Here is a 20,154-nt window from a genome sequence, read left to right on the forward strand (position 1 = left end):
ACGTGAGAGCATATTTCCTTCTCTAGTGGTAACAACCTTTAATCCAAACTCTTGACTTCTCTCCTTACTTCCCCAACATTTTTTGTGAGGAAGCCAACCATCTTTGACTTTTTCCAGGACACTCCAGATTCGTCCATTTGACGTCCCAGTGGGCCCTGGTGCTGGTCAATGACTCGGTGGACATCTTCAGGGCTGAGAGTTCCTGCAGAGGTCAGTTCAGCTCACTTTCCACCCTGGACCAGTTGGAGGTCCGGGAGGGGGCCTTAGACTTGCTGCGTCAGGCTCGACTCCAGTCACCGGTCTGGATCAACAGTACCTCCCAAGTGGCCTCCAAGCCCGTGCCCCTCTCCAAGCAGTGTAAGTGAAGTAACTCTGTAGACCAGGGCTGTCCAAAGTGTGGCCCGGGGGCCATTTGCAGCTACATTTTTGACGGCATGCGACACATTTTTTTTCAATTATCACCAAAAAAAACATAAAAAAGTAGAATCAAAGAGCAAACTGATGTAATGTAAAGAGAAAATGTTGTAATACTTACACTGATAAGACAAATCTGCTATGCAGGCCTTTTTTACTCAAAAAATGTAATTGCCAAAAAATAATAAAAACTTCTAATCAACAAATAGATCTAGGGATTGAAGTGTTGAATATAAAAATAATATAAATTGATGTGTGACTTATTTTGAACACTTTTTTTGAGTGGCGACCTTTTGGATCCCCGAAACCTTTGGTCTGATTTTAATTTGTTTTTAACTGTCATTGTTAAAAAAAAAAAAAAAATCAAAATCAATGTTGTTATGATTTATTGACCTATTTAAGGCTCCAAATACTTAAGTTAAAGTTAAAGTTAAAGTACCAATGTGTCAAGACGTGGAGTTTTACGCAGCTTGCTGCGAGGATTGTTTTCCCGGGATGCAATCGGACTAGACCAGTCATGGCTTGAAGGTAGGAACATGATTTAATCTTTCTCAAAAAGTACTACGTGGCGAAGTTGGTAGAGTGGCCGTGCCAGCAATCGGAGGGTTGCTGGTTACTGGGGTTCAATCCCCACCTTCTACCATCCTAGTCATGTCCGTTGTGTCCTTGGGCAAGACACTTCACCCTTGCTCCTGATGGCCGCTGGTTAGCACTTTGCATGGCAGCTCCCGCCATCAGTGTGTGAATGTGTGTGTGAATGTGTGTGTGAATGGGTGAATGTGGAAATACTGTCAAAGCGCTTTGAGTACCTTGAAGGTAGAAAAGCGCTATACAAGTATAACCCATTTATCATTTATCATTTATAAAACAAAAAACAACCCGAAGGTGAGCGTGCCTAACGCATGTGAAAGCAAAGGCAAAAAAACTTAGGACATGAAACATGAAACTAAAAAACTAAACTGTGGCTTGAGTAAACAAAACTTACGTGGCATGACATGAAGTATGAACTATGGTATGAACCGAGCATGAAAAGCATATCAACAGAGCATGAACAGAAATGAACAATGTCAATGTCGCCAAGACGACTATCTGAAAAAGACAGGCTTGAATAATAATGTCATGATTAGAACAGGTGCGTGAGTCCAAACAAATGAGGCAGGTGAAACTAATGAGTCGCCATTGTGACAAAACAAACAAGGAAGCGTAAAAACAGGAACTCTGGAGTCCAAAACTAGCAGAAAATAAAAAAACATAATCCAGACCACAGAACATGACAGAGTCCTCCCTTAAGGAAAGATCACAGATGTCCAAAAAAACAAAAAACAAAGCAGGATCAAGAGTCATGGGAGGGCGGGAGGGGGACTTGGCTGTGGGTCGCCAGACCAAGTGTCCCCGAATCCACCGAGGGAGAGTCAGGTGGTGGCGACGCGTAGAACGCCGCTGCACCTGACGAGGCGGGCGACCCGGGAACGGCCACATCCGTGGCCGACGAGGAGTTGGGCGCACTTGGCATGGCGGACGACCAGGGAACGGCCAAATCCGTGGCTGACGAGGAGGTGGGCGCGTCGTTGTCGAGGCAGACGTGGAGGCTGCGTGCGTCGTCATGGCAGGCGTGGAAGCTGTGCGCGTTGTCGTCGTGGCAGGCGTGGAAGCCGCGCGCGTCGTCGTCGTGGCAGGCGTGGAAGCTGCGCGTGTCGTGGAAGCTTGACGTGGAAGCTTGGCGTGGTTCGGCAGGCTGCGAAGCTTGGCGTGGCACTTGGCGTCGTGGAGCTGCGACTGGCGACAATTGGCGTTGTGGAGCTGCGACTGACTGTGACTGGCTGCACTTGGCGTCGTGGAGCTGCGACTGGCGGCACTTGGCGTGATGGATGGTGGAACTTGGCGTGGTGGTGCTGCGACTGGCGACCCTTGGCGTGGTGGAACTTGGCGTGGTGGAACTTGGACGAGTGCTAGCCTTGGAGCTGGTAGGGTCGCTAGCCTTGGATTTGGCGGAGGTGGTCTAGCTAGGGGTTGCGGCTTGGCACGCCGAAGAACCGGTGGCGGTGGTCGGGCCGGAGGTTGCTGCCTGGCTGGGCTCAGCTGAGCCACCCCACTAGCACAGCTCCCAGCCCTAACCCCTCCTCCTCCTCAAGGAGCGGATACCAGACGCACTCCCTGTGGTCTGGAACCGTCTTTAGGTGTGGGTGGAGGGAGGGCAGGAGGGGTGTAGAATCCTCCCCTTTAAATTGTCCAAAACGTCTTTTTGTATTCCCCACCTGGGTTTGTGTGGGTGGACAAAAGGAAAATGTCCGTGACGTGGGCGGGGCTCTAGTCTTGGGGGTGCGAATTACAAAAAAAAGAGTTCAGAAAAAAAAATCCTGGTCCCTGACGTCATCAGCAGGCGGCGGCCTGATGTCATCAGGGCGAGGCCGGGCTGTTTGCAGCTTGCTTCGGCCAGGAGTTTGCGGGAACGACGCGTCCTTCCGGCTCGGAGAAGCCTTCCCTGACAGCCTCCGTCTCCGCCGCCGCGTCCAGCACTGCTTCGGCACGGCAACTTCTCCGGGCCACTTGTAGCTGATCGGCACCAGCTTGCCGCTAGGACCCCACATTAGGTCCCGACGCTCCCTGGGGGAATGGCGGAGCGTTTCGGCTTCCATGGCGCGCAGCACCTCCCACGTAAACTCATCCATCTCCTCCAAGTCCGTTGCGAGAAAACGTTTTGCTGGCGATATTCTGTCAGGACGAGGAGTTTTTCGCAGCTTGCTGCGAGATTTGTTCTCCCGGGATGCAAACGGACTAGACCGGACAAGGCTTGAAGATAGGAACATATTTTAATCTCTACTCAAAAACTCAACGAAGTACAAAACAAAAAGGCGCACAAGGCGAAGGCAAGCTTAACGCAGGAAACAAAAGCTAAGACTTAGCATAAACTATGGACATGAACCATGAAACTAAAAACATGAAAAAACTCACTAAACTGTGGCTTGAAACAAATAGCAAGAACTATGGACATGAAACAAAAAGACTTACTGGACACGGCATGAATCGAACAGCATGACTATGGCAAGAAAAGTCAAAACAGAGCATGAAAAGATCATCAAGAAGAGCATGAACAGAAATGAACAATGTCAATGTCGCCAGGACGACTAACTGAAAAAGACAGGCTTAAATAATAATGTCATGACCAGAACAGGTGCGTGAGTCCAAACAAATGAGGCAGGTGAAACTAATGAGTCGCCATGGTGACAAAACAAACATGGAAGTGCAAAAACAGGAACTATGGAGTCCAAAACTAGCAGAAAATAACAAAACATAATCCAGACCACAGAATATGACACAATGATTGTCACACACACACTAGGTGTGGCGAAATTATTCTCTGCATTAGACTCATCACCTTTGATCACCCCCTGGGAGGTGAGGGGAGCAGTGGGCAGCAGCGGTGGCCGCGCCCAGGAATCATTTTTGGTGATTCAACCCCCAATTCCAACCCTTAAAGGCCTACTGAAACCCACTACTACCGACCACGCAGTCTGATAGTTTATATATCAATGATGAAATCTTAACATTGAAACACATGCCAATACGGCCGGGTTAACTTATAAAGTGCAATTTTAAAATTCCCGCCACACTTCCGGTTACAGCAACACAACAAGGACTACTTACCCTGATAGAAGACGCCTAGCTGATGCTTGCCGCCAAACCCACGGATGAAGTCCTTCGTCGCGCCGTTGATCGCTGGAACGCAGGTGAGCACGGCTGTTGATGGGAAGATGAGGGCTGGCTGGCGTAGGTGGAGCGCTAATGTTTTATCATAGTTCTGTGAGTTCCGGCTGCTAAGTTGCTAAATTAGCCTTAGCGTCGTTAGCAACAGCATTGTTAAGCCTTACCAGGCTGAGAAGTTTTAACCGTGTAGTTACATGTACATGGTTTAATAGTATTTTTGCTCTTCTGTCTATCCTTCCAGTCAGGGGTTTATTTATTTTGTTTCTATCTTCATTTGAGAACGATGCTAGCACGTTAGCTCAGTAGCTAAGTGTGTCACCGATGTATTGTCTTGGAGATAAAAGTCACTTTAAATGTCCATTTCGCGTGCTCGACTCTCATTTTCAAGAGGATATAGTATCCGAGGTGGTTTAAAATACAAATCCGTGATACACAACAGGAAAAGGAGAGAGTACATAGTTCTGTGAGTTCCGGTTGCTAAGTTGCGAAATTAGCCTTAGTGTCGTTAGCAACAGCATTGTTAAGCCTTACCAGGCTGAGATTTTTTAACCGTGTAGTTACATGTACATGGTTTAATAGTATTTTTGCTCTTCTGTCTATCCTTCCAGTCAGGGGTTTATTTATTTGGTTTCTATCTTCATTTGAGAACGATGCTAGCACGTTAGCTCAGTAGCTAAGTGTGTCACCGATGTATTGTCTTGGAGATAAAAGTCACTTTAAATGTCCAATTCGCGTGCTCGACTCTCATTTTCAAGAGGATATAGTATCTGAGGTGGTTTAAAATACAAATCTGTGATCTACAATAGAAAAAGGAGAGTGTGGAATCCAATGAGCCAGCTTGTACCTAAGTTACGGTCAGAGCGAAAAAAGATACGTCCATCACTGCCTCTCAAGTCCTTCACTGTAACGTTCCTCATCTACGAATCTTTCATCCTCGCTCAAATTAATGGGGTAATCGTCACTTTCTCGGTCCGAATCTCTCTCGCTCCATTGTAAACAATGGGGAATTGTGAGGAATACTAGCTCCTGTGACGTCACGCTACTTCCGGTACAGGCAAGGCTTTTTTTATCAGCAAGCAAAAGTTGCGAACTTTATCGTCGATTTTCTCTACTAAATCCTTTCAGCAAAAATATGGCAATATCGCGAAATGATCAAGTATGACACATAGAATGGATATGCTATTCCCGTTTAAATTAAAAAAAATCATTTCAGTAGGCCTTTAATGCTGAGTGCCAAGCAGGGAGGTAATGGGTCCCATTTTTATAGTCTTTGGTATGACTGGTTTGAACTCACAACCTACCGATCAAAGGGCGGACACTCTAACCACTACTTCACATCTAATAGTCCACTTTGAACATATTTTTGCATGTTTTGTGTTTGCTATAAAAAACAACAAAAAAAACTAAGTTTTCTATGACAAAAAGGGCATAAACAAACAAAAAAACATTTTTAAAAATATTAAAAAATTATAATCGATGGATCAATCCTAAGTTAATTTAGAGATTTAAGTGTTGAAAATAAAAATAATATACATTTATATTCTCCCTTATTTTTAACACTTTTATGAGTGGGCCCTTTTGGATCCCCAAGACCTTTAGTCAGATTTTTTTCATCATTGTTCAAAAAATAATAATGAATCAAAATCAATGTTGTTATGAATTATTGACATCTTTAAGGCTCCAAATACTTCACATCAAATATTCCAATTTTAACACAAAAAAAAAAGTTTTCTATGACAAAAAGGGCATAAAACAAACAAAAATAAACATAAAAAAAAAAACAGATAGATCTGAAGTTGATATCTAAGTGTTGAAAGTAAAAAAAGAAAAATATTGTATGACTTATTTTTAACACTTTTCTGTGTGGGGCCTTTATGGGTTCCTAAGAATTTTAGTGTTTAGCTTTTTAGAAACAGTCTTCTTACAGGGGTGTCCAAAGTGTGGCCCGGGGGTCATTTGCAGCTAATGTTATAACGGCCTGTGGCACATTCTAAAAATACTCTTAAAGAAAAAACAAATACAAAGAAACATAAAAAAATATTGGTATTAAAAGAGCAAACAGATGTAAGACAAAACAAATGTAAGGAGAAAAAGTTGCAATGTTGACTCTAATGCCATGCAGGCTGTTTTTTTTAAATATTTTAACTGTCATTGCTCAAAAAATAATAATGAATCAAAACAAATGTTATGAATGATTGACCTATTTAATATTTAATATTCCACTTTTGAATATTTTTTGAAGACGAAATTGAAAAAACAACAAAGTTTTCTCGTACTAAAATGGCATGAAACAAAAAAAAAACATAAAAACAAATTAAACCTTCTAGTCGACGGATAGGTCTAAAGTTGCAAACGGTGCAAGTAAAACAAAGAAGAACTTATTTTTAACACTTGTATGAGTGAGGCCTTATGGGATCCCAAGAATTTTACTTTTATTTTTTTTAGAAACAGTCATTGCTCAAAAAAATTTAAAAATAAAAATCAATGTTGTTATGAATTATTGACCTATTCAAGGCTCCAATTATGTCGCATCAAAAATGAAAATGTTCTTGTTTACATATTGTTTATTTTTTGTGCTTTCTTTTAAAAACAGAAAGGGTATAAAACAAACAATAATAAAAACTCATAATCCACAGATGGATTTGAAGTTGTTCTAGAAATTTAAGTGATGAAAGGGACAAGTGGTAGTAAATGGATGGCTGGATGGAAAGTAAAAAAAAGAAAAACAAATGAATGAATTATTTTTAACACTTTTAATTTTAGTGGGATTTTTTTTTTTTTAAAGAGTCATTGTCAAAAAATGTTTTTATTAAAATCAATGTTGTTATGAATTATTGACCAATTCAAGGCTCCAATTACTTAACTTTTTTGGGGGGTAAACATTGCATAGTTTGAGTTTTTCCTGTTGATTAAAGTGTCTTGACATAAAAAAAGACATCAAATATGAAGACAAAATTAAACTTAATGTCAACGGGTAGATCTGAAGTCAATCTATAGATATTTAAGTAGAAAAAAATATAACATATGACTTATTTTTAACATTTTAATGAGTGAGACCCTTCTGGGTCCCTGGGGCCTTTAATGTTCGAGGGGAGCCCCAGGGTTATATTATATGCTCCGATCTTCCCAACATTTTTGATGATGGATCCCGATAATGGGTGGGTTGCAACTGCATCGGTAAAAGAAGCACCCCCTTGTGTCGGAATATTATAACAGTCATAACTTCCTTCGACATGCTCTGATTGTCCGGAGATTTTTTATTGTGGGTCGGGTGTTCGTGTGGGATGCAACTGCATGAATACAGTCGCGCCTTTATCGCCCTCCTGTGGTGAAATAATTTAACTGGCATAACTTCCATCCATATGCTCCAATCTTCCTGAGATTTTGTATTGTGGGTGGAGTCGTGGGTGGGTCATATAACTGTCATAACTTCCTTACACATGCTCTGATCTTCCTGAAAGTTTTGATGGCGGGTCATGGTGCCCGGTGGGACTTGACCGCAAGCGTTGTGCATGCCGTAGGACTCGCGTCCACCCCAAGGGGGGCGAGGGCCCGTTCAACGCTGCTTTCAGCTTTAATATTATATATTGTATTGTATTTGAAAATTAAAACTATCAAAATGGCCCCTCAAGGGAATAAGTTGGACACCTGGGCAGCCATTTCACACCTCAACCATTTTTGTTATTTTGTAGACGTACAGTTCTCGGCTCTGAACTTCCCCAAAGCGTCCAGAGAGGGTTTCGCCCGCGTCAACAGGTCCTTCCCGGCATTATCCTCCATCAGCGTGTGCGTTCGTGTTCAGTGGGACCCGGACTGGATCGAAGTGTCCACCATCTTCTCCTACGCGGCGCCGGTCTTCACCAACGAGTTCCAGCTGCGGGGCCAGCGGGACACGCAGGGTCGGATCGTGCTGGCCCTCATCGTCCACGGGAAGCATCTCCCTTACAAGGCGTCCTTCGCCAACGACGGGGCGTGGCATCACGTCTGCGTCACCTGGAGCAGCAGCCTGTGGGCCATCTACGTGGACGGGGAGCGAAAGGACTTGGGCTCAGGCGCGGACACTTCCAGGGATATCCACGCTGACGGGATCCTCATCCTGGGTCAGGACCAGGACTCGTATGGAGGGAATTTCACCGAGCCCTTTTTTGGGAATATCACCGATTTGAATGTTTGGAATAGTTCTCTGGAAAGCCGCCATGTTCGCGCTCTGAGTGGATGCTCGGTCGTGAGTCAGGCCATGCTCTTCAGCTGGAGCCTTGATCACGTGATCAGTCACCCGTCGGTCAAGGAAGTCCAGGCGCTGCTGTTTTGCCCAGGTAAGTCCACTTTTATTTCTCTTTTAATGGGTGTACTTTTGTGAGAATATACCTATAGTATACAAAGTATGTACTAGGAAATCTTTTCATATGTCTAATTCTGAGTTGAAGTTATTTTCTGGTTATTAAAAGTCCCAAGGGGACTGCTGACATACAGTTTGCCTGTGACCCCAGGTTGTCCTGTGTTTAGTGTTTATTTCTGTTGTGTGGTTAGTTCAGTTCATTCCTTGATATTCACACTTGCATTGTATTGACAGTTTGTTTAAGAAACATATTATGAATTATTTATTATTACATTTAGTTTGATTCTTTTCACTTAATTAATTAATACATTTTAATATTATTTAAGATTTATTTGATCTCATTGTATTGTAATTTAATTTAACAAATGTGTATTCATTTTGTATCTATTTCATATTTTATTTTTGAATAAGATTAAAATCAAGATTAAGGTGACTAATTCAGTGTTAATATTTGAGTGGTCGCCGGGCCCCTCTGTTGTGTAAATGTTGGGCCCACAGGTCGAAAAGGTTAAGAAACCCTGCTCTAAATAGAGGTTATTTACTGGTAATTAAAAATCTGAAAATTATCAAATGTAGATAGATTTTTGTATTTAATTAATTTATTTTATTGTTATTTAATTGATTCATAGGATTTTATTTTATTGTCATGTCATTTAATATATTTCTATTTATTTTTTATCTATTTAATATCTTATTTTTGAATTGGATTAAAATCAATATTAAGGTGACTAATTCAGTGTTAATATTTGAGTGGTCCCCGGCCCCCCTGTTGTGGAAACGTTGAGCCCCGAGATCAAAAAGGTTAAGAAACCCTCCTCTAAATTGAGGTCATTTTCTGGTTATTAAAAATCTGACAATTATTCAATTTAGTTAGATTTTTTTACTAATTTGATTAATTGTATTATTATTTTATTGATTTATTTGATCATATTTCATTGTAATTTAATTTAATATATTTCTATTTATTGTGTATCTATTTAATATATTAATAGGATTAAAATCAAGATAGAGGTGACTAATTCAGTGTCAATATTTGAGTGGTCGTAGATCAGTGATTCTCAAACTGTGGTACGGGCTCCATCTAGTGGTACACTTGATTCAAGTACAATGTTTTATTTTCCTATATTCAAACACAGTGTTGCTGTTCAAACTGTGTGTACTGTTACAGTGGCCAAAAATATTAAATATACTTGTTAAATAAAACCTCTGCCTTCCATCTATCCATCTATTTTCTACCGCTTGTCCCTTTTGAGGTCACGGGGGGTACTGGAGCTTATCTCAGCTGCATTCGGGCAGAAAGCAGGGTACACCCTGGACAAGTCGCCACCTCATCACAGGGCCAACACACATAGACAGACAACATTCACACTCACATTCACACACTAGGGCCAATTTAGTGTTGCCAATCAACCTATCCCCAGGTGCATGTCTTTGGAGGTAGGAGGAAGCCGGAGTACCCGGAGGGAACCCATGCTATCACGGGGAGAACATGCAAACTCCACACAGAAAGATCCAGAGCGCAGGATCGAACCCAGGACTACTCAGGACCTTCGTATTGTGAGGCACATGTGCCACCGTGCTGCTACCTCTGCCTTGATTTTGATTAATACTTAGGTCTACTACGCTACTGTATTTTAATGTTGCTCATTATGGTGGTACTTGGAGAGCCAAGTGTTTTCTAAGGTGGTACTTGGAGGAAAGAAGTTTGAGAACCACTGTGATAGATAATGGAAGGCTGTTCCACGGTCTTGCACACTACCTCCTGCCTCTGCATATTGGGCTCAGGAACACCACTGACATGCCAAGATGTGATATATATATATATATATATATATATATATATATATATATATATATATATATATATATATATATATATATATATATATATATATATATATATATATATATATATATATATATATATATAGTTGCGATCAAAAGTTTACATACACTTCTGAAGAACATAATGCCATGGCTGTCTTGAGTTTCCAATACTTTCTACAACTCTTGTTTTTTGGTGATAGAGTGATTGGAGCACATACTTGTTGGTCACAAAAAACATTCACGAAGTTTGGTTATTTTATGAATTTATTATGAGTCTACTGAAAATGTGACCAAATCTCCTGGGTCAAAAGTATACATACAGCAATGTTAATATTTGGTTACATGTCCCTTGGCAAGTTTCACTGCAATAAGGCACGTAGCCATCCACAGAACTTTCCTTTAGAAGGTTGTATATTTGTCCATGTGATGTCAGATGAAACAAAACTTTAGCTGTTTGGCCATAATACCCGACAATATGTTTGGAGGAGAAAAGGAGAGGCCTTTAACCCCAGGAACACCATGCCCACCGTCAAGCATGGTGGTGGTAGTATTATGCTCTGGGCCTGTTTTGCTGTCAATGGGACTGGTGCTTTAAAATGGTAAATTTTGCCCAGGGGCGGTATAGCTCGGTTGGTAGAGTGGCCGTGCCAGCAACTTGAGGGTTCCAGGTTCGATCCCCGCTTCCGCCATCCTGGTCACTGCCGTTGTGTCCTTGAGCAAGACACTTTACCCACCTGCTTCCAGTGCCACCCACACTGGTTTAAATGTAACTTAGATATTGGGTTTCACAAAGTAAAGCGCTTTGAGTCCCTAGAGATAAAGCGCTATATAAATATAATTCATTTCACTTCACTTAAATGGGACAATGAAAAAGGAGGATTACCTCCAAATTCTTCAGGACAACCTAAAATCATCAGCCCGGAGGTTGGGTCTTGGGCACAGTTGGGTGTTCCAACAGGACAATGACCCCAAACACACGTCAAAAGTAGTAAAGGAATGGCTAAATCAGGCTAAAATTATGGTTTTAGAATGGCCTTCCCAAAGTCCTGACTTAAACGTGTGGACAATGCTGAAGAAACAAGTCCATGTCAGAAAACCAACAAATTTAGCTGAACTGCACCAATTTTTTCAAGAGGAGTGGTCAAAAATTCAACCAGAAGCTTGCCAGAAGCTTATGGATGGCTACCAAAGTGAATCTTGCCAAGGGACATGTAACCAAATATTAACATTGCTGTGTGTATACCTTTGACCCAGCAGATTTGGTCACATTTTCAGTTGACCCATAATAAATTCATAAAAGAACCAAACTTAATGAATGTTTTTTGTGACCAACAAGTACAGTATGTGCTCCAAAGAAGGGGAACCGGAGGGTGTGTTCTAACTATCGTGGGATCACACTCCTCAGCCTTCCCGGTAAGGTCTATTCGGGTGTGCTGGAGAGGAGGCTACGCCGGATAGTCGAACCTCGGATTCAGGAGGAACAGTGTGGTTTTCGTCCTGGTCGTGGAACTGTGGACCAGCTCTATACTCTCGGCAGGGTCCTTGAGGGTGCATGGGAGTTTGCCCAACCAGTCTACATGTGTTTTGTGGACTTGGAGAAGGCATTCGACCGTGTCCCTCGGGAAGTCCTGTGGGGAGTGCTCAGAGAGTATGGGGTATCGGACTGTCTGATTGTGGCGGTCCGCTCCCTGTATGATCAGTGCCCGAGTTTGGTCCGCATTGCCGGCAGTAAGTCGGACACGTTTCCAGTGAGGGTTGGACTCCGCCAAGGCTGCCCTTTGTCACCGATTCTGTTCATAACTTTTATGGACAGAATTTCTAGGCGCAGTCAAGGCGTTGAAGGGATCTGGTTTGGTGGCTGCAGGATTAGGTCTCTGCTTTTTGCAGATGATGTGGTCCTGATGGCTTCATCTGGCCAGGATCTTCAGCTCTCGCTGGATCGGTTCGCAGCTGAGTGTGAAGCGACTGGGATGAGAATCAGCACCTCCAAGTCCGAGTCCATGGTTCTCGCCCGGAAAAGGGTGGAGTGCCATCTCCGGGTTGGGAAGGAAACCCTTCCCCAAGTGGAGGAGTTCAAGTACCTTGGAGTCTTGTTCACGAGTGGGGTAGGAGTGGATCGTGAGATCGACAGGCGTATCGGTGCGGCGTCTTCAGTAATGCGGACGCTGTATCGATCCGTTGTGGTGAAGAAGGAGCTGAGCCGGAAGGCAAAGCTCTCAATTTACCGGTCGATCTACGTTCCCATCCTCACCTATGGTCATGAGCTTTGGGTTATGACCGAAAGGACAAGATCACGGGTACAAGCGGCCGAAATGAGTTTCCTCCGCCGGGTGGCGGGGCTCTCCCTTAGAGATAGGGTGAGAAGCTCTGCCATCCGGGGGGAGCTCAAAGTAAAGCCGCTGCTCCTCCACATCGAGAGGAGCCAGTTGAGGTGGTTCGGGCATCTGGTCAGGATGCCACCCGAACGCCTCCCTAGGGAGGTGTTTAGGGCACGTCCGACCGGTAGGAGGCCACGGGGAAGACCCAGGATACGTTGGGAAGACTATGTCTCCCGGCTGGCCTGGGAACGCCTCGGGATCCCCTGGGAAGAGCTGGACGAAGTGGCTGGGGAGAGGGAAGTCTGGGTTTCCCTGCTTAGGCTGCTGCCCCCGCGACCCGACCTCGGATAAGCGGAAGAAGATGGATGGATGGATGGATGGATGTATATATATATATATATATATATATATATATATATATATATATATATATACATATATATATATATATATATATATATATATATATATATATATATATATATATATATATATATATATATATATATATATGTGTGTGTGTGTGTATACATAGATATATGTGTGTGTATATATAGATATATATGTGTGTATATATCTGTATATATATATATATATATATATATATATATATATATATATATATATATATATATATATATATATATATATATATATATATTTTGTTGGGCATGACGTCGTGCGCAACCCAGGTACCGTAACATGGCACTGTTGAATGTTACGTGAATCGGTGGGATTCGGTCGTCGCCGAAAACGTACCGTTTTTCAGTACCCATCCCTTTGCTTAACTGAGTCGCATGAAATCCAGTTTGTTACGACTTCCAGCAGCCTCGTTATTACAATTTGAAGTCTTGTTTTTGATAGCATTCATTGGTGAATCACTCTTTTAACTACAGTATTGTCAATGTTTTACCTCCATTTATTGTGTTGCTCTGTTCCTTGTCTCTCAATGGTGCATGTTGCCTGAGCAGCGAGGCACCAGCAGACGGAAGTGCAAGGCTGCAGAACGCTGCAGACCCAAGCGGACCAACAACTGCTGATGAGGCTGACCGACTGCTCGGAACCACTTCCCTTCATCTGCATGAGCAGCAAAGGTCAGTCCTGTTCTCATCTGATGATAACTCCACAGGTAAACTGGCTGAATATACTGTATACATTTTCGTTTGTCTCTGCTCCCAGATTACACAACTAAACAATTCTAAACTGCTTCTATGTTTCTATGTACACAAAAATGATATTGTTGACAAACGTGTTTAAATGTGTGTGACTCAGGGCTTCTCCCTTGCCCAGATAATCCATCCACCTCTTAGGTGTGCCATGTCAAGATGCTAATTAGACAGCATGATTATTGCACAGGCGTGCCTTAGGCTGCGTTCCATTTACTTCGGAAGCTGGAAGCCAATTAAGAGATCGGAAATCGAGATTGGCCGCATCCACGAAAGCTATTCTTGCGCTTGCCTTGTCTGAATATCAACAACTTATGGGGAAATGCACTCTTTCTGCAACCTTCAAACACAGACGCTTTGCTAGCGACGTATACCACATGAAATACATGTAGTTTGCACTACAGTGATGTAAATATATACAAACGCCCAACAATACATCATATATGGCCAGTGATGGGAAGTAACAAGCTACATGTAGCTAAGCTACGTAGCTTAACTACATCTTCCATTAGCTTGGCGGTAGCCTAGCTACTTTTAGACCCATGTAGGGAGGTAGCTTACATCAAAGCTAAAAGCTACAAAGAGAGAAAATAAACTGTGAATCCAGGCCCCCAAAAAATATGGAGAAAATACAAGACCTGCATGACTGAGAACATTCATACATACGGAGAAAATCCATTGGATTGGTTGGTGTTCGTATGTGTCACGATGGGGGGGTTGCAGCTTGCTGCGGGGTCGTTCTCCCAGGAATGCAGACGGACTACTCCGGACATGGCGTGCAGGTAAAAACATGATTTATTCTTAACGAAATCAAAGGATTACAAAACAGAAAGCAGGCCGACAGAATAACATGCCTGATCGCACTCGAAGCTAAACTAAAACTTAGCATAAACTATGGATGAGAAAAACTTACTAACTGTAGCAGGAACAAACAAAAACTTACTTGTCAAGGCATGGAACGAGCAGAAAGAACAGAGGCATTGCATGAAACAAACAATGACACCAGGCCGACTGACTGGCAAAGGCAGGCTTAAAGGCCTACTGAAATGAATTTTTTTTATTTAAACGGGAATAGCAGATCCATTCTATGTGTCATACTTGATCATTTCGCGATATTGCCATATTTTTGCTGAAAGGATTTAGTAGAGAAAATCGACGATAAAGTTCGCAACTTTTGCTCGCTGATAAAAAAAGCCTTGCCTGTACCGGAAGTAGCGTGACGTCACAGGAGCTAGTATTCCTCACAATTCCCCATTGTTTACAATGGAGCGAGAGAGATTCGGACCGAGAAAGTGACGATTACCCCATTAATTTGAGCGAGGATGAAAGATTCGTAGATGAGGAACGTTACAGTGAAGGACTTGAGAGGCAGTGATGGACGTATCTTTTTTCGCTCTGACCGTAACTTAGGTACAAGCTGGCTCATTGGATTCCACACTCTCTCCTTTTTCTATTGTAGATCACATATTTGTATTTTAAACCACCTCAGATACTATATCCTCTTGAAAATGAGAGTCGAGAACGCGAAATGGACATTCACAGTGACTGAACATGTAAACACACGATTAATAATATTCAGCTTTGCGAAGCTAAAAAAAATAGAAGCTAACCTAGCTACGTAGCCAACGTGATAGCATCAGTCTCAAATGCAGATAGAAACTAAATTAAAAAAAAACCTGACTGGATGGATAGACAGAAGATCAAAAATACTATTAAACCATGAACATGTAAATACACGATTAATAATATTCAGCTTTGCGAAGCTAAAAAAATAGAAGCTAAACTAGCTACGTAGCCAACGTGATAGCATCAGTCTCAAATGCAGATAGAAACTAAATTTAAAAAAACCCTGACTGGATGGATAGACAGAAGATCAAAAATACTATTAAACCATGAACATGTAAATACACGATTAATAATATTCAGCTTTGCGAAGCTAAAAAAATAGAAGCTAACCTAGCTATGTAGCCAACGTGATAGCATCAGTCTCAAATGCAGATAGAAACTAAATTAAAAAAAAACCTGACTGGATGGATAGACAGAAGATCAAAAATACTATTAAACCATGAACATGTAAATCAACAAATAATAATATTCAGCTTTGCGAAGCTAAAAAAAAATAGAAGCTAACCTAGCTATGTAGCCAACGTGATAGCATCAGTCTCAAATGCAGATAGAAACTAAATAAAAAAAAACCCTGACTGGATGGATAGACAGAAGATCAAAAATACTATTAAACCATGAACATGTAAATACACGATTAATAATATTCAACTTTGCGAAGCTAAAAAAATAGAAGCTAACCTAGCTACGTAGCCAACGTGATAGCATCAGTCTCAAATGCAGATAGAAACTAAATTTAAAAAAAACCCTGACTGGATGGATAGACAGAAGATCAAAAATACTATTAAACCATGAACATGTAAATACACGATTAATAATATTCAGCTTGGCGAAGCTAAAAAAACAGAAGCTAACTTAGATGCGGCGGCGGACGTACTCACTGTAGTGCGTCTGCTATCCTGCTCAAAACACAACACAACCTCCTGGTGTTGGTGTTGCTGTAGTCCGCCGCTCCACCGATCGCACCTACAACTTTCTTATTTGCAGTCTCCATTGTCCATTAAACAAATTGCAAAAGATTCACCAACACAGATGTCCAGAATACTGTGGAATTTTGTCGAAGAAAACAGAGGTATTTGTATTGGGTCCAAACACTTCCCTTGACCTCGTGACGTCACGCGCATAAGTCATCATACCGCAACGTTTTCAAGCGGAAGTTTCCTGGGAAGTTTAAAATTGCACTTTATAAGTTAACCCGGCCGTATTGGCATGTGTTGCAATGTTAAGATTTCCTCATTAATATATAAACTATCAGACTGCGTGGTCGGTAGTAGTGGGTTTCAGTAGGCCTTTAAATAATGCCTCTGATTAGTGCTCAGGTAGCAGGTGAGTGGCCGAACACTAATCAGAGACAGGTGAACATAATTAGCAACTATGGCAACCAAAACAAACTCAGGGAGGTGCACACACAGGAACTAAAAGGAGTCCAAAACTAACAGAACATAACTACACAAAACATGATCTAGACCAGTGGTCCCCAACCACCGGGCGGCGGCCCGGTACCGGTCTGTGGACCGATTGGTACCGGGCCGCACAAGAAATTAAAAAAAATTTAAAAATATTTTTATTTTTTAATTTAATTTAATTTTTTTATTAAATCAACATCAAAAACACAATATATACATTATATATCAATAGAGATCAATACAGTATGCAGGGATACAGTCCGTAAGCACACATGATTGTATTTCTTTATGACAAAAAAAATAAATAAATCAAAATAAAATAAAAAATACCATCCCCCATTTCTGTGAATTCCTCATTCACAATTCTTCCCCAAAAACCCTTATTGTTGGCCAGTGCCGTACGTAAGCACGTTGCCTTTGAGCAATCACCCGCTGCCACGGCAACAGCAGTGGCTGCAATTGTAATCACAGCTCCAAAACCATGGAAACACAAACACGTCCAGCTTCCTCAAAAACCTACAAGTAAATGTACTTTGACGAGATTTTTGAAATTGGAAATTGGAAATTGAAACTGCAATGGAAACGCAGCCAGTGTCAGGTGAGACCACCAATTAAATGGTGGAATGTTGCTCCACTCTGCTCCAACGGCTTTGTCAATTTGCTGAATATTGGACAGGAAGTGGAACACGCGGCGGTATGCGCCGATCCAAAGAATCCTCATCTTCCAGGAATTGTGTACAGATCTTTGCAATATGAAGTAATGGCCGTGGGTCGATCAACCAATCAATCAATCACATTTGATTGGTATAGCTTGAAATCAAGAGTGCCTTAAAGGGCTTCACAAACTCACAAACTCACAAACATCCCCTGATCTAAACCCACATCCAGGCAAGGAAAACCTCCAAAAACCCCAGATGGGGAATCAATCAATCAATCAAAATTGACTTATATAGTCCTTAATCACAGGTGCCTCAAATGGCTTCACAAACCATGACGACATCCTCAGATCTAAACCCACATCCAGGCAAGAAAAAACTCAACCCAATGGGAACAATGAGAAACCTGGGGAGGGACCCCGTATGTGGGAACCACCTCCTGGTGCAATGGACGCCGAGTGGGTACGGTTAATAACGTGAAAGTCCAGTCCATAGGGAGGCTAGCAGAGGGATCCTCTTGCATGCAGACAAGTCGGCAGCGCCGAGACATCACTGAGGAGTGGTTCACCCCTGGTCCCGATTTGGAACACCTCGCGCCTCCTCCCCGGAAACTGATCCACCTGATAACCTCACTACGCAGGAGAGGTGGGGGCAGAGCAGAAAAGGGAAGCAGCAGGTCAACTGCCCTAAAAGGGGTCTTTTTTAAAGGCTAGAGTATCTAAATGGGTTTTAAGGGAACAAGACAAAACCTTGAGAAGGGATCGCAGATGTAGGGACCCCACTGACCGGCTGCAATGAATGTCAAGTGGGTACAGTTATTGAATTGTTAAATAATTGTTTTGTTAAATTATTACTTATTACTTGTCTATTATCTACTAAGTAGATAATATTAATCAATCTACTATTGGGAAACCATCCGATAGTCATGGGTGTATCTTCTTCAAAGCTCATCCAGTCTGTTAGACTTGTCTATAGCTGTGCATTGAGAACTGGTCCAAAGAGTGGTGTATGTCAAGTCTCAATTCAGGTCAGCTAGCAGATCCTCCAGACTGGTACCCCGACAGAAATTAACCGTGGCCACTTGGTATCCTCTCTTGCCAGGAGATAAGGGACAGAGTAGAAAAGCGGCAGGTCAACTGGTCTAAAAAGGAGTCTCTTTAAAGGCTATGTAAATGAGTTTTAAGGTGGGACTTGAACGCTTCTACTGAGGTAGAAGCTCTAACTCTTGCTGGTAGAACATTCCAGAGTACTGAAGCCCAAGTGGAAAATGCCCTAGAGCCTGCAGATCTTTTTTGGGCTCTGTGTAATAGTCATATTGTCCAATAGGGGTGTGAATCTTTCTGCAACTAATGATTTGATCCGATTACAATTCCAGGGGGTGGAGATTCGATTCAGAATTGATTCTCGATTCAGAATTGATTCTTGATTCAACCCGGTTCTCCATTCAAACTGATTCACGCAATGTATATTTCGGTATAAAAACTACAATGAAACTTTTTCAAAACAGGTTACGGGTTAGAAAAGCTCCTTCTTGTTGCATGCGATGGCCTATATTTATATATATACATATATGTATGTGTGTATTTATATATATTATATATATATATATATTATATATATATATATATATATATATATATATATATATATATATATATATATATATATATATATATATATATATATATATATATATATACAGCCTGTATATATATATATATATATATATATATATATATATATATGTATATATATATATATATATATATATATATATATATATATATATATATATATATATATATATATATATATATATATATATTAGGGGTGTGGAAAAAAATCGATTCAAATTCGAATCGCGATTCTCACGTTGTGCGATTCAGAATTGATTCTCATTTAAAAAAAAATCAATTTATTTTTTTATTTATTTTTATTTATTTATGTCCATCCATCCATCCATCCATCCATCTTCTTCCGCTTATCCGAGGTCGGGTCGCGGGGGCAGCAGCCTAAGCAGGGAAGCCCAGACTTCCCTCTCCCCAGCCACTTCGTCTAGCTCTTCCCGGGGGATCCCGAGGCGTTCCCAGGCCAGCCGGGAGACATAGTCTTCCCAACGTGTCCTGGGTCTTCCCCGTGGCCTCCTACCGGTCGGACGTGCCCTAAACACCTCCCTAGGGAGGCGTTCGGGTGGCATCCTGACCAGATGCCCGAACCACCTCATCTGGCTCCTCTCGATGTGGAGGAGCAGTGGCTTTACTTTGAGCTCCTCCCGGATGACAGAGCTTCTCACCCTATCTCTAAGGGAGAGACCCGCCACCCGGCGGAGGAAACTCATTTCGGCCGCTTGTACCCGTGATCTTGTCCTTTCGGTCATAACCCAAAGCTCATGACCATAGGTGAGGATGGGAACGTAGATCGACCGGTAAATTGAGAGCTTTGCCTTGCGGCTCAGCTCCTTCTTCACCACAACGGACCGATACAGCGCCCGCATTACTGAAGACGCCGCACCGATCCGCCTGTCGATCTCACGAACCACTCTTCCCTCACTCGTGAACAAGACTCCGAGGTACTTGAACTCCTCCACTTGGGGCAAGATCTCCTCCCCAACCCGGAGATGGCACTCCACCCTTTTCCGGGCGAGAACCATGGACTCGGACTTGGAGGTGCTGATTCTCATCCCAGTCGCTTCACACTCAG

The 20,154-nt window shown here is 42.2% G+C and overlaps 1 protein-coding gene across 13 annotated transcripts in view; it reads left to right on the forward strand.

The window, feature by feature from the left end:
* adgrd2 (adhesion G protein-coupled receptor D2) overlaps positions 1-20,154 on the forward strand; it is a 183,947-nt gene that overhangs the window by 31,428 nt on the left and 132,365 nt on the right. For 12 of the 13 annotated variants that reach the window (XM_062025704.1, XM_062025703.1, XM_062025701.1 and 9 more), the window contains 3 exons: positions 118-357; positions 7,812-8,435; positions 13,575-13,697. In XM_062025704.1, the coding sequence (XP_061881688.1) occupies positions 118-357; positions 7,812-8,435; positions 13,575-13,697 (987 nt within the window). The remainder of the gene's footprint in view (positions 1-117; positions 358-7,811; positions 8,436-13,574; positions 13,698-20,154) is intronic. The other variant, XM_062025711.1, reaches the window with a different exon arrangement.

The sequence above is a fragment of the Entelurus aequoreus genome, linkage group LG17 (genome assembly GCF_033978785.1).
Source record: "Entelurus aequoreus isolate RoL-2023_Sb linkage group LG17, RoL_Eaeq_v1.1, whole genome shotgun sequence".
Classification (NCBI taxonomy): domain Eukaryota; kingdom Metazoa; phylum Chordata; class Actinopteri; order Syngnathiformes; family Syngnathidae; genus Entelurus; species Entelurus aequoreus.